At 52.7% G+C, this 22,657-nt stretch overlaps 1 protein-coding gene across 1 annotated transcript in view; it reads left to right on the top strand.

The window, feature by feature from the left end:
- The window catches only part of LOC121282499 (adhesion G-protein coupled receptor G2-like), a 283,503-nt gene that overhangs the window by 151,560 nt on the left and 109,286 nt on the right, over nucleotides 1–22,657 (top strand). The window contains exons 8-9 of the mRNA XM_041196201.1: nucleotides 6,350–6,514; nucleotides 8,795–8,944. Of these exons, the coding sequence (XP_041052135.1) occupies nucleotides 6,350–6,514; nucleotides 8,795–8,944 (315 nt within the window). The remainder of the gene's footprint in view (nucleotides 1–6,349; nucleotides 6,515–8,794; nucleotides 8,945–22,657) is intronic.

Below are 22,657 nucleotides of genomic sequence, written 5' to 3'. Positions count from 1 at the left end.
TCACCATAAAGGCTCTGCTGGACAGCTCTGCACCTTCTACAACAGGAAAGGCCTCCCCTTGTTGAATGTCCAGTTGGTCTGTGATCATCATTGGATTGTGCAGGTGTGTGCCAGGTACTCAGGCAGCAGGCACAACTCCTCTGTTCTTCGAAACTCACAGACACCAGCCCAATCAGCGGCTCTTAAGTCCTGGATAGATGGCTTATAGATGACAAGGATGACACATTAAGGAGATGGCTATTGATGCCTATAAGGACGTCCAGGACAGAAGCAGAGAGGAGATGCAACGACAGCCACAGAAGCACCAGGGCCATCATCGAGCAGACTACTGGTCTCTTGAAAATGAGGTTCAGGGGCATTGCAGTGGGCTCCTTCACTTGTGCCGTGGTGTGCTGCACGCTCTGTAAGCTCACCATTTAGAGAGGAGATGCCCTTGAAGAAGAGGGACTGCCAGATAACGACCATTCACCTGAGGATGAGGATGAAAGTGAGGAAACATCCCATTGTTCAAGTGAAAGGCCCTGGATGTGATCATTTGAGTGGTTGTGATACCAGGGAAGCCTTTAATAAGGCAGAGATTTCAATAGTTTCAAATGTTCCGGCCTTAGAGATGCGTATGCACCATTATCCCATGTGGAATGTGGGAATGGTGTCACTGTCTTGTAAACACGCTTACCCTGTCCATTCATTGACACTCGAAGCACCCTGTCCTGCCTCAAACTATTAATTTCTATCTCTCTGAAGAAGTTCAACAGCATTAACCCATTAAAATAATCTCTACATGAGGGATAGTGAGGTCAGGGTTTATTGACATAACCATGATGAGACATTTCATTAACAAGCAGGATAAATGCGCCCATGTGACCTGCTCGGTGACCACTGTGGAGTTTTCTTAAAGCGTTTCCTTGAGGCTCCTGACCTGCTGTCCCACTCACCCTGGAGAACTTTGGCTGGTGTTCTCTGCATTTCAAACCTTGGGGGCTCCGTCATGTTAGAATAGGTCTGCTGGCCGGCAGGAAGATGTCCTGTTAAAACACCTATGTGTTCTTCTGTTCTGTTGTTTGTGATATCTTTTGATGATCTGCTTCTATCACTGCTTGTTTGTCCCTACAACCACACCCCCACTCCACTTCTCTCTCTCTCTCTCTCCCCCCACCCCCAAACACCTTAAACCAGCTTATATTTCAACTCTTTCTTGGACTCGAACTCAAGTTCTGTCAAAGGGTCATGAGGACTCGAAACGTCAACTCTTTTCTTCTCTGCCGATGCTGCCAGACCTGCTGAGTTTTTCCAGGTAATTCTGTTTTTGTTTTGATTAACAGTGAGGTTGAGTGTCTTGGGCTACAGGAAGATATAGACGGGATGGTCAAATGGGCAGATAAGTGGCAGATGGAATTTAACCCTGAAAAGTGTGAGGTGATACACTTTGGAAGGAGTAATTTGACAAGGAAGTATTCAACAAACGGCATGGCACTAGGAAGTTCTGAGGAACAAAGGGACCTTGGTGTGTGTGTCCATAGATCTCTGAAGGTGGAGGGGCATGTTAGTGAGGTGGTGAAAAAGGCATATGGGACACTTGCCTTTATCAATCGAGGCACAGAATTCAAAAGTAGGGAGGTCATGTTGGAGTTGTATAGAACCTTGGTGAGGCCACAGCTGGAGTAGTGTGTGCAGTTCTGGTTGCCACATTATAGGAAGGATGTGATTGCACTGGAGGGGGTGCAGAGGAGATTCACCAGGATGTTGCCTGGGATGAAGCATTTAAGTTATGAAGAGAGGTTGGATAGACTTGGGTTGTTTTCATTGGAGCAGAGAAGACTGAGGGGTGACCTGATCGAGGTGTACAAGATTATGAGGGGCATGGACAGGGTGGATAGGGAGCAGCTGTTCCCCTTAGTTGAAGGGTCAGTCACGAGGGGGCATAAGTTCAAGGTGAGGGGCAGGAGGTTTAGGGGGGATGTGAGGAAAACCTTTTTTACCCAGAGGGTGGTGAGGGTCTGGAATGTGCTGTCTGGGAGGGTGGTGGAGGCGGGTTGCCTCACATCCTTTAAAAAGTACCTGGATGAGCACTTGGCACATCATAACATTCAAGGCTATGGGCCAAGTGCTGGTGAATGGGATTAGGTAGGTAGGTCAGGTGTTTCTCATGTGTCGGTATAGAATTGATGGGCTGAAGGGCTTCTTCTGCACTGTGATTCTGTGATTCTGTGAAGTTAGGACTGTTTTCCTTGGAGAAGGGAAGAGTAGAGGAGATTTGTTAGAGGTGTTCAAAATCATGAGGGGTCTGGACAGAGTCGATAGGGAGAAACTGTTCCCATTGGTGGAAGGATTGAGAACCAAAGGCCACAGATTTAAGGTAATTGGCAAAAGAAGCAATCATGACATGAGGAAAAACTTTATCACACAACGAGTTAGGATCTGGAACTCACTGTCTGGGAGTGTGGTGGAGGCAGGTTCAATTGAGGCTTTCAAGAGTGTAATGAACTTGATGTACCGGACAGGTTTCTTACTTGGAACAGATAACTTTATTACAGAGCTTGTTTAGAAGCTACATGCTTGAACCAGACCCGCAACTAGAAAGCTCCACACCTTGAATTAACTGTGCTTAGGGCTCATTTGTCAGTATAATCATGTCAGCTGTAAAGGCAGTAGGAAAGGTTTCACCCACAATCACTACATTTCCTCTGACTTCAGTTTTTTTACACTTCTTATTTACAAAAGATATTTTAATCCACAACATATACGTTTATACACAGATTATGCAATTAAAGATTAATTCTCTGAGATGGTTTTCTAATGTGGTTAGAATGATGTAGCTTCACCACTTGAGATTCTCCCACTGGATCGACATGATCAGGAACTGCAGCATCAGGGGCATCCTTAGACAATTAGGTAATTCAACAGAGACATCAGGTATGTCTATTTTAGATCGGTCTGGCCCCTCAGGGTTTAAAAGGTCAACATCAATTACAGGCGGAATAGCTGGTTGTTGGAATGTCTCTCTACTCCTTAGATGATCCACATGTTTTCTAACAATTTGATTTTCCATTTCCACTTGGAATGACAAAGGTTCACTTTCAGAGACAATTACACCAGGAACCCAACTAGGACCATTTCCAAAATTCTGCAAAAAAGCTGTATCCCCCACAGTAAATCTTCGAGCTTTGCTACGAATATCATGATTTAATTTTTGCCTACTCTGGTTTCTCTCTACCTTCCCCTCTATGTTTGGAAACACCAGACTTAACCTTGTACGGAGGTGGTGTTTCATCAATAATTCAGACGGTGTTGAACCTGTAGTTGTGTGACGAGACTTACGATAATTGAGAAGAAAACGTGCAAGTCGAGTTTCTAAAGTACCTTTGGATAACCTCTTCATTCCTGATTTGAAAGTGGCACTGCTCTTTCAGCTAACCCATTGAGTGAGGGATGATATGGTGCTGATTTAATATGTTTAATTCTATTTAAACTCAGGAATCTCTGGAATTCCGTACTAGTGAAGACAGTACTGTTATCCAAAACAATAACTTCTGGTAGGCCATGTACACTAAAACATTGGTGCAGCTTTTCAATAGTTGCACACCATGTCAGTGACCTACCTTCATGCACATCTGTCCACTTAGAATGCGTATCAATAACCAATAAAAGCATGGTACTTAAAAATGGTCCTCCATAGTCTGTATGTAGTCTAACCCAGGGTCGACCAGGCCACTCTCACGGATACAGTGGAGCTGAAATGGGCAACTTCTGTTGTAGCTGACAGTGGAGACAGTGCTTGACCATTCTTTCTGTCACTGGCCACTAGACGTAGCTTTGTGCAAGCATCTTCATCTTCAAAATGCCTGGATGTGCACTGTGAAGATCTGTCAAGGGTGGTTCTCTTCCTTGTAAATGGACGGCAACTCTATTCTGAGTTCATTCATGGGATCTGGGCTTTACTGCCTGGGCCAGCATTTATTGCCCATCACTAGTTGCCCTTGAGAAGGTGGTGGTGAGCTACCTTCTTGAACTGCTGCAGTCCATGTGGTGTAGGTACACCCATAGTGCTGTTAGGAACAGAGTTCCAGGATTTTGACCCAGCGACAGTGAAGGAACGACGATATATTTCCAAGTCAAGGTGATAAGTGACTTGGAGGGGAACTTCCAGGTGGTGGTTTTCCCATCTATCTGCTGCCCTTGTCCTCCTAGATGGTAGTGGTCATGGGTTTGGAAGGTGCTGCCTACAGAGCCTTGGTGAGTTCCTGCAGTGCATCTTATAGGCGGTACACACTGCTGCTACTGTGCATCAGTGCTGGAGGGAGTGAATGTTTGTGGATGTGGTGCCAATCAAGTGGGCTGCTTTGTTCTGGATGATGTCAAGCTTCTTGAGTGTTGTGGGAGCTGCACACATCCAGGCAAGTGGGGAGTATTCCATCACACTCCTGACTTGTGCCTTGTAGATGGTGGACAGGCTTTGGGGAGTCAGGAGGTGAGTTACTCGCCACAAGATCCTTAGCCTCTGATCTGCTCTTGTAGCCACAGTATTTATATGGCTAGTCCAGTTCAGTTTCTGGTCAATGGTAACCCCCAAGATGTTGATATGGGGGATTCAGTGATGGTAATGCCATTGAACAACAAGAGGCAAAGGTTAGATTCTCTTTTGTTGGGGATGGTCATTGCCTGACACTTGTGTGGCATGAATGTTACTTGTCACTTGTCAGTCCAAGCCTGGATATTGTCCAGGTCTTGCTGCATTTGGACATGGGCTGCTTCAGTATCTGAGGAGTCGCGAATGGTGCTGAACATTGTGCAATCATCAGCGAACATCCCCACTTCTGACCTTGTGATGGAAGGAAGATCATTGATGAAGCAGCTGAAGATGGTTGGGCCGAGGACACTACCCTGAGGAACTCCTGCAGTGATGTCCTGGAGCTGAGATGATTGACCTCCAACCACCACAACCATCTTCCTTTGTGCTAGGTATGACTCCCTCTGATTTCCATTGACTCCAGTTTTGCTAGGGCTCCTTGATGTCACACTTGGTCAAATGCTGCCTTGATGTCAAGGGCAGTCACTCTCAGCTCACCTCAGGAGTTCACCTCTTTTGTCCATGGTTATAATGGGGTCAGGAGCTGAGTGGCCCTGGTGGAACCCAAACTGGGCATCAGTGAGCAGGTTATTGCTAAGCAAGTGCTTCTTGATAGCACTGTTGATGACCCCTTCTATTACTTTACTGATGATCGAGCGTGGGTGATGGGGTGGTAATTGGCCGGGTTGGATTTGTCCTGTTTTTTGTGTACAGGACATACCTGGGCAATTTTCCACATTATTGGGTAGATGCCGGTGTCGTAGCTGTACTGGAACAGCTTGGCTAGGGGCGCGGAAAGTTCTAGAACACAAGTCTTCAGTACTATTGCCAGAATATTGTCAGGGCCCATAGCCTTTGCAGAATCCAGTGCCTTCAGCCATTTCCTGATATCACGTGAAGTGAATCAAATTAGCTGAAGACTGGCATCTGTGATGCTGGGGACCTCCAGAGGAGGCCGAGATGGATTATCCACTCGGCACTTCTGGCTGAAGATTGTAGCAAATGCTTCAGCCTTGTCTTTTGCACTGATGTGCTGGGCTCCTCCATCATTGAGGATGGGGATATTTGTGGAGCCTCCTCCTCCAGTGAGTTGCTTAATTATCCACCACCAGTCACGACTGGATGTGGCAGGACTGCAGAGCTTAGATCTGATCTGTTGGTTGTTGATCCCCACAACAAGATTCCATTTTGACAGCTTACCTCAGTTTTCCAGGTATGGAATGGTCTGATCTCTTCAGACACTGGTGAATTCCACCATCCTTGCAATACCTGGTCTCGGACTTTTGAGAAAATTGGATCCCGGTTTGTCCAAATCCTTATTTGCTTTGCACAGACCAGTGAAGAAATTCAACACAAGTACAAATTCCTGTGGCATGTGCAATGCTATCTGGTAATGGAAGACAAGTGAGGGCATCTGCATTTGTAATATGCATACCCAGATGGTACATAAAGGTGCACCTCATGCCCATAAAATCAAAGCCCAATGTTGAATTCTCGCTGAGGCTTCTCGATTTTTATGAAGGTTGCTTCTTCTTGCGAATTCCATGACCATCTTTTTCAACAGTAAATGTGAAGCTGCTAACACTGTTGACAAGTTTGACTGTAATAATTTATTATGCCCAAGGAAGACGAGTTCAGTGACACTGGTAGGAGAGGGCAACTCTTTGAATGTCCTGACTTTCTTCTCTATTGGATACAACCCCTGGGCATCCACTCGATAACCCAAATAAGTGACTTCAGTCACTTGGAAAGTACGCTTCTCTTTCTTCGATTGTACACCAGCTTCCAAAAATCTCCTTAAAGCCACTTCTAAGTTGGCCAAATGTTTGGCTTCCGATGATCCTGTGATGATGACATCATCCAGGTACACTACTAATCAGGGACGTCCTTGCAATGGACTTTCCATGGTCCTTCGGAAAATTGCACATGCAGATAGTACTCCAAAGAGTAGGTGTGTATTTTGGTACAGGTCCTTGTGTGTGTTGATGGTTACATACCCTCTAGATGCGCTGTCTAGCTCTAGCTGTTGGTTTGCATGGCTCATGTGCAGTTGGTGTAGGATTAGCCTCCAGCTCACTTAGCGTCTGGATCTTCAATCCTAAGGATAGGATATTTATCTAGTTTAGCAACCTTCTTCACAGTTAATTTGTAGCTCCCACAAATGTGAATAGTTTGATCAGGTTTCATCACAGGGACTATGGGCACTGACCATTCTGAAAATCAGACTGGCTGGATGATGTCCAGCTTCTCTCAGTGGCACAATTCTGCATCCAACTTCCCCTTTAGGGCATAAGACTTGTTCTCACTTGAAAAATTTCTGAGCAGTTGAGCTTATTTATTTGTAACCAGTCTCGGCCCAGATGATTAGGTCCTTCACCTGTCACAATGATCACTGGAAGCTGGGCTGTCTGTTGCCTATAGGACATGGGGATGTGGCGATGCCTTTTACCTGTATTGACTTTCCACTGTACGCCTTCAGCTGAGCTATGGTTTGCTCCAGATTCAGTGGCTGGTACCTTCACTTAGGTATTTAAAGGTGTGTTCTCCCACCATTGTGGTCAAGGCTCCCATGTCTACCTCTCATGACTAGAGGCTTCCCATTCACTTGAAGGGTAATGGTTATTGGTTCTGCTTTTACTGCTTTGACATTGTTTAGGGAATAGATATCAGTATCAGCAGCTTCTGGTTCTGATGTATTGTTCACTTTAATCACCTTGGTCTGCTGTCTGGCTGTCTCTATTTTGCCCTGCATTGCTTTATTACATGCTCTATTTTGTGGCAGTAGTGGCATTCTGCCTCTTTAAATCTGCAGATTTCCGGTATGTGGTTACCCCCACACCTGTAACCGATTAACCTCGGAGTTGCTGCCGAAATGCTTCCACTAAGCCTTTTATGTTTCTTGAGCAGCAGAGACTGCTTCCCGCTTTGTGGCTGTCTCTCTGGTTTTCAAACCCCGCCCGGGGGTAGGTTTCTGCCCGAACTGAAGAACGAGGCCATGTTGCACACTCTGTAGATCCTGTGTCTCTCGCAGCGCTTTCCATGGTGCACTTCAAATCGATGTTAACTTCTGCAAGTAAACAGCGTTGAATGGCATCAGAATGAACGCCACAAACTAACTGGTCCCACAACCAATCCCGTTGAATGTGTCGCTGTCATCTCAGTGCTCAGTCACTGTTTCAACTTCACCATATCAGCTGCGATGGACTCTCCCAGGGCTCTTACTTTGGAGTTAAACTTAAACCTCTGCATAATTACCGATGGCTTCGAATGAAAATGTGTCTTCATGAGGTCTGCCAATTCGTTAAAAGATTTAGAATTGGGAGTGTTCGGGGCTGTCAGACGGTGGATGAGGTTATTTCTTTTGCTGTTACAGACACGAAAAAGAATCACTTTCTGCTTGTCCTCCGCTGTTATTTCATTCACCACAAAATAAAAACCCAGACACCCTATGTACTGGCTCCCGTCTTCCATAGACCCATCATTAGAGTGGATCCTGCTGAAAAGTGGCCTGACTGGTGAGAATACCGTTCTTTATTTCCTTAAGAATTGATTCACTCACATTCACAAGGCCAGGTGCAGCCTCCGAGGTATTTTACCCTCATCGCCAGATGTAATGAACTTGATGTACCGGACAGGTTTCTTACTCGAACCAGATAACTTTATTACAGAGCTCATTCTGAAGCTACATGCTTGAACCAGGTCCACCATGAGAAAAACTCCATCCTTAAGATTTAGGGTTAATTCACCAGAGCAATCACGTGACCCCCCCCCTAAAGGCAGTAGGAAAGGTCACACCTACAATCACCACAAAGAGAGATAAAAATAAAAAAACTGCGGATGCTGGAAATCCAAAACAAAAACAGAATTACCTGGAAAAACTCAGCAGGTCTGGCAGCATCGGCGGAGAAGAGTTGACGTTTCGAGTCCTCATGACCCTTCAACAGAACCTCAGTTCATGAGGACTCGAAACGTCGACTCTTTTCTTCTCCGCCGATGCTGCCAGACCTGCTGAGTTTTCCAGGTAATTCTGTTTTTGTTTTACTTCAAAGAGAGAATTGGATCATTATCTGAACAAGAAGAATGTGCAGGGTTACTGGGAGAAGACAGAGGAGTGGCACTAGGTGAGTAACTCTCCTTCAGAGAGCTAGCACAGATGCCACAGGCTGAATGGCCTCCTGTGTTATAACCATTGTGATTCTGTAACTCTGTGATTGTTTCTTATTATAGATTGGAGCAGAGCTGCAGCCAATGCAAAAATGAAAGATGGAAAGATAGGTTCCATCGCTCATTCCAAAAAATCCTCCAAATCGAATTCAACCACCACATCCTCCAATGGATCGAGAAAGAATTTGATTCCTCACCCAAACTTTGGGAATGGTAGGTTCTAGCTGGTTCTAGTAGGCTCTATTTGAATATTGTGCTAAGCAGAGTAAGGGATGTTGGCAAGTGCGAGGGTGAAAATGGGATAAACTGGAGCACAAGCTTCTTCAGGATTAATAGGCATTGAAATTGGCCAGTTCAGGTGTGTAAAGGATGGCCATGTAATGAGCTAGTGGGTAATGGGTGAGTGTGTAACGGGCAGATGAGTGACGAGCTAGTGTACAATGGGTGGGTGTGTAACAAGTTGGCATGTAACGGGCAGGGCACCTGTCATGAATTGGATTTTTCTCTGTACGCTGCTGTTTCCCTCGTGCTGTCACAGGATAGAGACAGTAAGGCATCAAATGCAGCAGAAGGCTGGATTTTATCAGGTTCTGTGATCTCTGCTCCCACCCAGGGCTGAGCCTGCGACCTATCCGAAGGGATTTAACATCGATTAGGCCATTGGATGGTTTAAGATGAGACTGTCCCCTCCACGTGGGCAGAGGTTTTGCCTATGTCAGCTCCCTAGTACCAGAGGCAGGGACCATATCCCTGGTGTTAGAGGCAGGGACTGTATCCTTGGTACCAGCGGCAGGGACTGTATCCCTGGTGTTAGAGGCAGGGACTGTATCCTTGGTACCAGCGGCAGGGACTGTATCCCTGGTGTTAGAGGCAGGGACTGTATCCTTGGTACCAGCGGCAGGGACTGTATCCCTGGTGTTAGAGGCAGGGACTGTATCCTTGGTACCAGCGGCAGGGACTGTATCCCTGGTGTTAGTGGCAAGGACAGTATCCTTGGTACCAGCGGCAGGGACTGTATCCCTGGTGTTAGTGGCAGGGTCTGTATCCTTGGTACCAGAGGCAGGGACTGTATCCTTGGTACCAGAGGCAGGGACTGTATCCCTGGAGTTAGAGGCAGGGACTTTTTCTCTGCTCCCAGCTGCAGGGACTGTATCCCTGCTACCAGCGGTAGGGACAGTATCCCTGGTACCAGCGGCAGGGACTATATCCCTGGTACCAGAGGCCGGGTCTGTGTCCCTGGTACCGGAGGCAGGGACTGTATCCCTGCTACCAGAGGCAGAGACTGTATCCCTGGTGTTAGTGGCAGGGACTGTATCACTGGTACCAGAGGCCGGGACTGTATCCCTGGTACCGGAGGCAGGGACTGTATCCCTGCTACCAGAGGCAGAGACTGTATCCCTGGTGTTAGTGGCAGGGACTGTATCACTGGTACCAGAGGCAGGGACTCTATCCCTGGTACCGGAGGCAGGGACTCTATCCCTGGTACCGGAGGCAGGGACTCTATCCCTGGTACCGGAGGCAGGGACTCTATCCCTGGTACCGGAGGCAGGGACTCTATCCCTGGTACCGGAGGCAGGGACTGTATCCCTGGTACCAGACAAGGGACTGTATCCCTGGTACCAGAGGCAGGGAATGTATCCCTGTTGTCAAAGGCAGGGACTGTATCCCTGGTGTTAGAGGCAGGGGCTGTATCCCTGGTGTCAGAGGCAGGGACTGTATCCCTGGTGTTAGAGGCAGGGACTGTATCCCTGGTGTTAGAGGCAGGGACTGTATCCCTGGTACCAGCGGCAGGGACTGTATCCCTGGTGTTAGAGGCAGGGACTGTATCCCTGGTACCAGCGGCAGGGACTGTATCCCTGGTACCAGAGGCAGGGACTGTATCCCTGGTACCAGAGGCAGGGACTGTATCCCTGGTACCAGTTGCAGGGACTGTATCCCTGTTGTTAGATTCAGGGACTGTATCCCTGGTACCAGTGGCAGGGACTGTATCCCTGGTACCAGCGGTAGGGACTGTATCCCTGGTACTAGAGGCAAGGACTGTATCCCTGGTACCAGCGGTAGGGACTGTATCCCTGGTACCAGAGGCAGTGACTGTATCCCTGGTGTTAGTGGCAGGGACTGTATCCCTGGTACCAGAGGGAGGGTCTGTATCCCTGGTACCACCGACAGGGACTGTATCCCTGGTACCAGCGGCAGGGACTGTATCCCGGGAACCAGCGGCAGGGACTGTATCCCGGGAACCAGCGGCAGGGACTTTATCCCTGGTACCAGCGGCAGGGACTGTATCACTGGTGTTAGTGGCAGGGACTGTATCCCTGGTACCAGCGGTAGGGACTGTATCCCTGGTACCAGCGGTAGGGACTGTATCCCTGGTACCAGCGGCAGGGACTATATCCCTGGAGTTAGTGGGAGGGACTGTATCCCTGCTGTCAGAGGCAGGGACTGTATCCCTGGTGTTAGAGGCAGGGACTGTATCCCTGGTGTTAGAGGCAGGGACTGTATCCCTGGTACCAGCAGCAGGGACTGTATCCCTGGTACCAGCGGCAGGGACTGTATCCCTGGTGTTAGTGGCAGGGACAGTATCCTTGGTACCAGCGGCAGGGACTGTATCCCTGGTGTTAGTGGCAGGGACTGTATCCTTGGTACCAGCGGCAGGGACTGTATCCCTGGTGTTAGTGGCAGGGACTGTATCCTTGGTACCAGAGGCAGGGATTGTATCCCTGGTGTTAGAGGCAGGGACAGTATCCCTGGTGTTAGAGGCAGGGTCTGTATCCTTGGTACCAGAGGCAGGGACTGTATCCTTGGTACCAGAGGCAGGGACTGTATCCCTGGAGTTAGAGGCAGGGACTTTTTCTCTGCTCCCAGCTGCAGGGACTGTATCCCTGCTACCAGCGGTAGGGACAGTATCCCTGGTACCAGCGGCAGGGACTATATCCCTGGTACCAGAGGCCGGGACTGTATCCCTGGTACCGGAGGCAGGGACTGTATCCCTGCTACCAGAGGCAGAGACTGTATCCCTGGTGTTAGTGGCAGGGACTGTATCACTGGTACCAGAGGCCGGGACTGTATCCCTGGTACCGGAGGCAGGGACTGTATCCCTGCTACCAGAGGCAGAGACTGTATCCCTGGTGTTAGTGGCAGGGACTGTATCACTGGTACCAGAGGCAGGGACTCTATCCCTGGTACCGGAGGCAGGGACTCTATCCCTGGTACCGGAGGCAGGGACTCTATCCCTGGTACCGGAGGCAGGGACTCTATCCCTGGTACCGGAGGCAGGGACTCTATCCCTGGTACCGGAGGCAGGGACTCTATCCCTGGTACCGGAGGCAGGGACTGTATCCCTGGTACCAGACAAGGGACTGTATCCCTGGTACCAGAGGCAGGGAATGTATCCCTGTTGTCAAAGGCAGGGACTGTATCCCTGGTGTTAGAGGCAGGGGCTGTATCCCTGGTGTCAGAGGCAGGAACTGTATCCCTGGTGTTAGAGGCAGGGACTGTATCCCTGGTGTTAGAGGCAGGGACTGTATCCCTGGTACCAGCGGCAGGGACTGTATCCCTGGTGTTAGAGGCAGGGACTGTATCCCTGGTACCAGCGGCAGGGACTGTATCCCTGGTACCAGAGGCAGGGACTGTATCCCTGGTACCAGAGGCAGGGACTGTATCCCTGGTACCAGAGGCAGGGACTGTATCCCTGGTGTTAGCGGCAGGGACTGTATCCCTGGTACCAGCGGCAGGGACTGTATCCCTGGTACCAGCGGTAGGGACTGTATCCCTGGTACTAGAGGCAAGGACTGTATCCCTGGTACCAGCGGTAGGGACTGTATCCCTGGTACCAGAGGCAGTGACTGTATCCCTGGTGTTAGTGGCAGGGACTGTATCCCTGGTACCAGAGGGAGGGTCTGTATCCCTGGTGTTAGTGGCAGGGACTGTATCCCTGGTACCACCGACAGGGACTGTATCCCTGGTACCAGCGGCAGGGACTGTATCCCGGGAACCAGCGGCAGGGACTGTATCCCGGGAACCAGCGGCAGGGACTTTATCCCTGGTACCAGCGGCAGGGACTGTATCCCTGGTACCAGCGGCAGGGACTATATCCCTGGAGTTAGTGGGAGGGACTGTATCCCTGCTGTCAGAGGCAGGGACTGTATCCCTGGTGTCAGAGGCAGGGACTGTATCCCTGGTGTTAGAGGCAGGGACTGTATCCCTGGTACCAGCAGCAGGGACTGTATCCCTGGTACCAGCGGCAGGGACTGTATCTCTGGTACAAGAGGCAGGGACTGTATCCATGGTACCAGAGGCAGGGACTGTATCCCTGGTGTTAGAGGCAGGGACTGAATCACTGGTACTAGCGGCAGGGACTGTAACCCTGGTAAAAGAGGCAGGGACTGTATCCCTGGTACCAGCTGTAGGGACTGTATCCCTGGTGTTAGAGGCAGGGACTGTATCCCTGGTAGCAGAGGCAGGGACTGTATCCCTGGTGTTAGAGGCAGGGACTGTATCCCTGGTACCAGAGGCAGGGACTGTATCCCTGGTACCCGAGGCAGGGAATGTATCCCTGGTACCATAGGCAGGGACTGTATCCCTGGTACCAGAGGCAGGGACTGTATCCCTGGTACCAGAGGCAGGGACTGCATCCCTGGTACCAGAGGCAGGGACTGTATCCCTGGTGTTGAAGGCAGGGACTGTATCCCTGGTACCAGCGGCAGGGACTGTATCCCTGGTACCAGAGGCCCGGACTGTATCCCTGGTACCAGAGGCAGGGACTGTGTCACTGGTACCAGAGGCGGGGACTGTATCTCTGGTGACAGAGGCAGGGACTGTATCCCTGCTACCAGAGGCACGGACTGTATCCCTGGTACCAGAGGCACGGACTGTATCCCTGGTACCAGAGGCAGGGACTGTATCGCTGGTACCAGATGCAGGGATTGTATCCGTGGTACCAGAGGCAGGGACTGTATCCCTGGTACCAGAGGCAGGGACTGTATCCCTGGTACCAGAGGCAGGGACTGTATCCCTGGTACCTGCAGCAGGGACTGTATCCCTGGTACCAGCGGCAGGGACTGTTTCCCTGGTACCAGAGGCAGGGACTGTATCCCTGGTATCAGAGGCAGGGACTGTATCCCTGGTGTTAGAGGCAGGGACTGTATCCCTGCTGTTAGAGGCAGGGACTGTATCCCTGTTGTTAGAGGCAGGGACTGTATCCCTGGTACCAGCGGCAGGCACTGTATCCCTGGTACCAGCGGCATGGACTGCATCCCTGGTGCCAAAGGCAGCGACTGTATCCCTAGTACCAGAGGCAGGGACTGTATCCCTGGTACCAGAGGCAGGAAATGTATCCTTGCTGTTAGCAGCAGGGACTGTATCCCTGGTACCAGCGGCAGGCACTGTATCCCTGGTGTTAGAGGCAGGGACTGATTCCCTGGTACCAGCGGTAGGGACTGTATCCCTGGTGTTAGACACAGGGACTTTATCCCTTGTACCAGAGGCACGGACTGTATCCCTGGTACCAGAGGCAGGGACTGTATCCCTGGTACCAGAGGCAGGGACTGTATCCCTGGTACCAGCAGCAGGGACTGTATCCCTGGTACCAGCGGCAGGGACTGTTTCCCTGGTACCAGAGGCAGGGACTGTATCCCTGGTATCAGAGGCAGGGACTGTATCCCTGGTGTTAGAGGCAGGGACTGTATCCCTGGTGTTAGAGGCAGGGACTGTATCCCTGTTGTTCGAGGCAGGGACTGTATCCCTGGTACCAGCGGCAGGCACTGTATCCCTGGTACCAGCGGCATGGACTGCATCCTGGTGCCAAAGGCAGCGACTGTATCCCTAGTACCAGAGGCAGGGACTGTATCCCTGGTACCAGAGGCAGGAAATGTATCCCTGCTGTTAGCAGCAGGGACTGTATCCCTGGTACCAGCGGCAGGGACTGTATCCCTGGTGTTAGAGGCAGGGACTGATTCCCTGGTACCAGCGGTAGGGACTGTATCCCTGGTGTTAGACACAGGGACTTTATCCCTTGTACCAGAGGCACGGACTGTATCCCTGGTACCAGAGGCAGGGACTGTATCCCTGGTACCAGAGGCACGGATTGTATCCCTGGTACCAGAGGCACGGATTGTATCCCTGGTACCAGAGGCAGGGACTGTATCCCTGGTACCAGAGGCAGGGACTGTATCCCTGGTACCAGAGGCAGGGACTGTATCCCTGGTGTTAGAGGCAGGGACTGTATCCCTGGTACCAGAGGCAGGGACTGTATCCCTGGTACCAGAGGCAGGGACTGTATCCCTGGTACCAGAGGCACGGACTGTATCCCTGGTACCAGAGGCACGGACTGTATCCCTGGCACGAGAAGCAGGGACTGTATCCCTGGTACCAGCGGCAGGGACTGTATCCCTGGTACCAGAGGCAGGGACTGTATCCCTGGTATCAGAGGCAGGGACTGTATCCCTGGTGTTAGAGGCAGGGACTGTATCCCTGCTGTTAGAGGCAGGGACTGTATCCCTGCTGTTAGAGGCAGGGACTGTATCCCTGGTACCAGAGGCAGGGACTGTATCCCTCGTACCAGAGGCACGGACTGTATCCCTGGTACCAGAGGCAGGGACTGTATCCCTGGTACCAGAGGCAGGGACTGTATCCCTGGTGTTAGAGGCAGGGACTGTATCCCTGGTGTTAGAGGCAGGGACTGTATCCCTGGTACAAGAGGCAGGGACTGTATCCCTGGTACCAGCGGCAGGGACTGTATCCCTGGTGTTAGCGGCAGGGACTTTATCCCTGGGCCCGCTGCAGGGACTGTATCCCTGGTACCAGCGGCAGGGCCTGTTTCCCTGGTACCAGAGGCAGGGACTGTATCCCTGGTATCAGAGGCAGGGACTGTATCCCTGGTGTTAGAGGCAGGGACTGTATCCCTGGTGTTAGAGGCAGGGACTGTATCCCTGGTGTTAGAGGCAGGGACTGTATCCCTGGTGTTAGAGGCAGGGACTGTATCCCTGTTGTTAGAGGCATGGACTGTATCCCTGGTACCAGCGGCAGGCACTGTATCCCTGGTACCAGCGGCATGGACTGCATCCCTGGTACCAGAGGCAGCGACTGTATCCCTAGTACCAGAGGCAGGGACTGTATCCCTGGTACCAGAGGCAGGAAATGTATCCCTGCTGTTAGCAGCAGGGACTGTATCCCTGGTACCAGCGGCAGGGACTGTATCCCTGGTGTTAGATGCAGGGACTGTTTCCCTGGTACCAGCGGTAGGGACTGTATCCCTGGTGTTAGAGGCAGGGACTTTATCCCTTGTACCAGAGGCACGGACTGTATCCCTGGTACCAGAGGCAGGGACTGTATCCCTGGTACCAGCAGCAGGGACTGTATCCCTGGTACCAGCGGCAGGGACTGTATCTCTGGTACAAGAGGCAGGGACTGTATCCATGGTACCAGAGGCAGGGACTGTATCCCTGGTGTTAGAGGCAGGAACTGTATCCCTGGTACCAGCGGTAGGGACTGTATCCCTGGTGTTAGAGGCAGTGACTGAATCACTGGTACTAGCGGCAGGGACTGTAACCCTGGTAAAAGAGGCAGGGACTGTATCCCTGGTACCAGCTGTAGGCACTGTATCCCTGGTGTTAGAGGCAGGGACTGTATCCCTGGTAGCAGAGGCAGGGACTGTATCCCTGGTACCAGGGGCAGGGACTGTATCCCTGGTACCAGGGGCAAGGAATGTATCCCTGGTACCAGGGGCAGGGACTGTATCCCTGGTGTTAGAGGCAGGGACTGTATCCCTGGTACCAGAGGCAGGGACTGTATCCCTGGTACCCGAGGCAGGGAATGTATCCCTGGTACCATAGGCAGGGACTGTATCCCTGGTACCAGAGGCAGGGACTGTATCTCTGGTACCAGAGGCAGGGACTGTATCCCTGGTACCAGAGGCAGGGAATGTATCCCTTGTGTTAGCGGCAGCGACTGTATCCCTGGTACCAGCGGCAGGGACTGTATCCCTGGTACCAGCGGTAGGGACTGTATCCCTGGTACTAGAGGCAAGGACTGTATCCCTGGTACCAGCGGTAGGGACTGTATCCCTGGTACCAGAGGCAGTGACTGTATCCCTGGTGTTAGTGGCAGGGACTGTATCCCTGGTACCAGAGGGAGGGTCTGTATCCCTGGTGTTAGTGGCAGGGACTGTATCCCTGGTACCACCGACAGGGACTGTATCCCTGGTACCAGCGGCAGGGACTGTATCCCGGGAACCAGCGGCAGGGACTGTATCCCGGGAACCAGCGGCAGGGACTGTATCCCTGGTACCAGCGGCAGGGACTGTATCACTGGTGTTAGTGGCAGGGACTGTATCCCTGGTACCAGCGGTAGGGACTGTATCCCTGGTACCAGCGGTAGGGACTGTATCCCTGGTACCAGCGGCAGGGAATGTATCCCTGGAGTTAGTGGGACGGACTGTATCCCTGGTGTCAGAGGCAGGGACTGTATCCCTGGTGTTAGAGGCAGGGACTGTATCCCTGGTGTTAGAGGCAGGGACTGTATCCCTGGTACCAGCAGCAGGGACTGTATCCCTGGTACCAGCGGCAGGGACTGTATCTCTGGTACAAGAGGCAGGGACTGTATCCATGGTACCAGAGGCAGGGACTGTATCCCTGGTGTTAGAGGCAGGAACTGTATCCCTGGTACCAGCGGTAGGGACTGTATCCCTAGTGTTAGAGGCAGGGACTGAATCACTGGTACTAGCGGCAGGGACTGTAACCCTGGTAAAAGAGGCAGGGACTGTATCCCTGGTACCAGCTGTAGGGACTGTATCCCTGGTGTTAGAGGCAGGGACTGTATCCCTGGTAGCAGAGGCAGGGACTGTATCCCTGGTGTTAGAGGCAGGGACTGTATCCCTGGTACCAGAGGCAGGGACTGTATCCCTGGTACCCGAGGCAGGGAATGTATCCCTGGTACCATAGGCAGGGACTGTATCCCTGGTACCAGAGGCAGGGACTGTATCCCTGGTACCAGAGGCAGGGACTGTATCCCTGGTGTTGAAGGCAGGGACTGTATCCCTGGTACCAGCGGCAGGGAATGTACCCCTGGTACCAGAGGCCCGGACTGTATCCCTGGTACCAGAGGCAGGGACTGTGTCACTGGTACCAGAGGCGGGGACTGTATCTCTGGTGACAGAGGCAGGGACTGTATCCCTGGTACCAGAGGCAGGGACTGTATCTCTGGTACCAGAGGCAGGGACTGTATCCGTGGTACCAGAGGCAGGGACTGTATCCCTGGTACCAGAGGCAGGGACTGTATCCCTGGTACCAGAGGCAGGGACTGTATCCCTGGTACAAGAGGCAGGGACTGTATCCCTGGTACCAGCGGCAGGGACTGTTTCCCTGGTACCAGAGGCAGGGACTGTATCCCTGGTATCAGAGGCAGAGACTGTATCCCTGGTGTTAGAGGCAGGGACTGTATCCCTGTTGTTAGAGGCAGGGACTGTATCCCTGGTACCAGCGGCAGGCACTGTATCCCTGGTACCAGCGGCATGGACTGCATCCCTGGTGCCAAAGGCAGCGACTGTATCCCTAGTACCAGAGGCAGGGACTGTTTCCCTGGTACCAGAGGCAGGAAATGTATCACTGCTGTTAGCAGCAGGGACTGTATCCCTGGTACCAGCAGCAGGGACTGTATCCGTGGTGTTAGAGGCAGGGACTGATTCCCTGGTACCAGCGGAAGGGACTGTATCCCTGGTGTTAGAGGCAGGGACTTTATCCCTTGTACCAGAGGCACGGACTGTATCCCTGGTACCAGAGGCAGGGACTGTATCCCTGGTACCAGAGGCACGGATTGTGTCCCTGGTACCAGAGGCACGGATTGTATCCCTGGTACCAGAGGCAGGGACTGTATCCCTGGTACCAGAGGCAGGGACTGTATCCCTGGTACCAGAGGCAGGGACTGTATCCCTGCTGTTAGAGGCAGGGACTGTATCCCTGCTGTTAGAGGCAGGGACTGTATCCCTGCTGTTAGAGGCAGGGACTGTATCCCTGGTACCAGAGGCAGGGACTGTATCCCTCGTACCAGAGGCACGGTCTGTATCCCTGGTACCAGAGGCAGGGACTGTATCCCTGGTGTTAGAGGCAGGGACTGTATCCCTGGTGTTAGAGGCAGGGAATGTATCCCTGGTGTTAGAGGCAGGGACTGTATCCCTGGTACAAGAGGCAGGGACTGTATCCCTGGTACCAGAGGCAGGGACTGTATCCCTGGTACCAGAGGCAGGGACTGTATCCCTGGTACCAGAGGCAGGGACTGTATCCCTGGTACGAGAGGCAGGGACTGTATCCCTGGTACCAGCGGTAGGGACTGTATCCCGGGTACCAGCGGCAGGGACTGTATCCCTGGAGTTAGTGGGAGGGACTGTATCCCTGGTGTCAGAGGCAGGGACTGTATCCCTGGTGTTAGAGGCAGGGACTGTATCCCTGGTGTTAGAGGCAGGGACTGTATCCCTGGTACCAGCAGCAGGGACTGTATCCCTGGTACCAGCGGCAGGGACTGTATCTCTGGTACAAGAGGCAGGGACTGTATCCATGGTACCAGAGGCAGGGACTGTATCCCTGGTGTTAGAGGCAGGAACTGTATCCCTGGTACCAGCGGTAGGGACTGTATCCCTGGTGTTAGAGGCAGGGACTGAATCACTGGTACTAGCGGCAGGGACTGTAACCCTGGTAAAAGAGGCAGGGACTGTATCACTGGTACCAGCTGTAGGGACTGTATCCCTGGTGTTAGAGGCAGGGACTGTATCCCTGGTAGCAGAGGCAGGGACTGTATCCCTGGTGTTAGAGGCAGGGACTGTATCCCTGGTACCCGAGGCAGGGAATGTATCCCTGGTACCATAGGCAGGGACTGTATCCCTGGTACCAGAGGCAGGGACTGTATCCCTGGTACCAGAGGCAGGGACTGTATCCCTGGTGTTGAAGGCAGGGACTGTATCCCTGGTACCAGCGGCAGGGACTGTACCCCTGGTACCAGAGGCCCGGACTGTATCCCTGGTACCAGAGGCAGGGACTGTGTCACTGGTACCAGAGGCGGGGACTGTATCTCTGGTGACAGAGGCAGGGACTGTATCCCTGGTACCAGAGGCAGGGACTGTATCGCTGGTACCAGATGCAGGGATTGTATCCGTGGTACCAGAGGCAGGGACTGTATCCCTGGTACCAGAGGCAGGGACTGTATCCCTGGTACCAGAGGCAGGGACTGTATCCCTGGTACCAGAGGCAGGGACTGTATCCCTGGTACCAGCGCAGGGACTGTATCCCTGGTACCAGCGGCAGGGACTGTTTCCCTGGTACCAGAGGCAGGGACTGTATCCCTGGTATCAGAGGCAGGGACTGTATCCCTGGTGTTAGAGGCAGGGACTGTATCCCTGGTGTTAGAGGCAGGGACTGTATCCCTGGTGTTAGAGGCAGGGACTGTATCCCTGGTGTTAGAGGCAGGGACTGTATCCCTGTTGTTAGAGGCAGGGACTGTATCCCTGGTACCAGCGGCAGGCACTGTATCCCTGGTACCAGCGGCATGGACTGCATCCCTGGTGCCAAAGGCAGCGACTGTATCCCTAGTACCAGAGGCAGGGACTGTATCCCTGGTACCAGAGGCAGGAAATGTATCACTGCTGTTAGCAGCAGGGACTGTATCCCTGGTACCAGCGGCAGGGACTGTATCCGTGGTGTTAGAGGCAGGGACTGATTCCCTGGTACCAGCGGTAGGGACTGTATCCCTGGTGTTAGAGGCAGGGACTTTATCCCTTGTACCAGAGGCACGGACTGTATCCCTGGTACCAGAGGCAGGGACTGTATCCCTGGTACCAGAGGCACGGATTGTATCCCTGGTACCAGAGGCACGGATTGTATCCCTGGTACCAGAGGCAGGGACTGTATCCCTGTTACCAGAGGCAGGGACTGTATCCCTGGTACCAGAGGCAGGGACTGTATCCCTGCTGTTAGAGGCAGGGACTGTATCCCTGCTGTTAGAGGCAGGGACTGTATCCCTGGTACCAGAGGCAGGGACTGTATCCCTCGTACCAGAGGCACGGACTGTATCCCTGGTACCAGAGGCAGGGACTGTATCCCTGGTACCAGAGGCAGGGACTGTATCCCTGGTGTTAGAGGCAGGGAATGTATCCCTGGTGTTAGAGGCAGGGACTGTATCCCTGGTACAAGAGGCAGGGACTGTATCCCTGGTACCAGAGGCAGGGACTGTATCCCTGGTACCAGAGGCAGGGACTGTATCCCTGGTACCAGCGGCAGGGACTGTATCCCTGGTGTTAGCGGCAGGGACTTTATCCCTGGTCCCAGCTGCAGGGACTGTATCCCTGGTACCAGCGGCAGGGCCTGTTTCCCTGGTACCAGAGGCAGGGACTGTATCCCTGGTATCAGAGGCAGGGACTGTATCCCTGGTGTTAGAGGCAGGGACTGTATCCCTGGTGTTAGAGGCAGGGACTGTATCCCTGGTGTTAGAAGCAGGGACTGTATCCCTGGTACCAGCGGCAGGCACTGTATCCCTGGTACCAGCGGCATGGACTGCATCCCTGGTACCAGAGGCAGCGACTGTATCCCTAGTACCAGAGGCAGGGACTGTATCCCTGGTACCAGAGGCAGGAAATGTATCCCTGCTGTTAGCAGCAGGGACTGTATCCCTGGTACCAGCGGCAGGGACTGTATCCCTGGTGTTAGATGCAGGGACTGTTTCCCTGGTACCAGCGGTAGGGACTGTATCCCTGGTGTTAGAGGCAGGGACTTTATCCCTTGTACCAGAGGCACGGACTGTATCCCTAATACCAGAGGCAGGGACTGTATCCCTGGTACCAGCAGCAGGGACTGTATCCCTGGTACCAGCGGCAGGGACTGTATCTCTGGTACAAGAGGCAGGGACTGTATCCATGGTACCAGAGGCAGGGACTGTATCCCTGGTGTTAGTGGCAGGAACTGTATCCCTGGTACCAGCGGTAGGGACTGTATCCCTGGTGTTAGAGGCAGGGACTGAATCACTGGTACTAGCGGCAGGGACTGTAACCCTGGTAAAAGAGGCAGGGACTGTATCCCTGGTACCAGCTGTAGGGACTGTATCCCTGGTGTTAGAGGCAGGGACTGTATCCCTGGTAGCAGAGGCAGGGACTGTATCCCTGGTACCAGGGGCAGGGACTGTATCCCTGGTACGAGGGGCAAGGAATGTATCCCTGGTACCAGGGGCAGGGACTGTATCCCTGGTGTTAGAGGCAGGGACTGTATCCCTGGTACCAGAGGCAGGGACTGTATCCCTGGTACCCGAGGCAGGGAATGTATCCCTGGTACCATAGGCAGGGACTGTATCCCTGGTACCAGCGGCAGGGACTGTATCCCTTGTACCAGAGGCCCGGACTGTATCCCTGGTACCAGAGGCAGGGACTGTGTCACTGGTACCAGAGGCGGGGACTGTATCTCTGGTGACAGAGGCAGGGACTGTATCCCTGCTACCAGAGGCACGGACTGTATCCCTGGTACCAGAGGCACGGACTGCATCCCTGGTACCAGAGGCAGGGACTGTATCGCTGGTACCAGATGCAGGGATTGTATCCGTGGTACCAGAGGCAGGGACTGTATCCCTGGTACCAGAGGCAGGGACTGTATCCCTGGTACCAGAGGCAGGGAATGTATCCCTGGTACCAGAGGCAGGGACTGTATCCCTGGTACCAGCGGCAGGGACTGTATCCCTGGTACCAGCGGCAGGGACTGTTTCCCTGGTACCAGAGGCAGGGACTTTATCCCTGGTATCAGAGGCAGGTACTGTATCCCTGGTGTTAGAGGCAGGGACTGTATCCCTGGTGTTAGAGGCAGGGACTGTATCCCTGTTGTTAGAGGCAGGGACTGTATCCCTGGTACCAGCGGCAGGCACTGTATCCCTGGTATCAGCGGCATGGACTGCATCCCTGGT

This window comes from Carcharodon carcharias, chromosome 9 (assembly GCF_017639515.1).
Source record: "Carcharodon carcharias isolate sCarCar2 chromosome 9, sCarCar2.pri, whole genome shotgun sequence".
Taxonomy (NCBI): domain Eukaryota; kingdom Metazoa; phylum Chordata; class Chondrichthyes; order Lamniformes; family Lamnidae; genus Carcharodon; species Carcharodon carcharias.
This window is presented reverse-complemented; position numbering and strand designations above follow the sequence as displayed.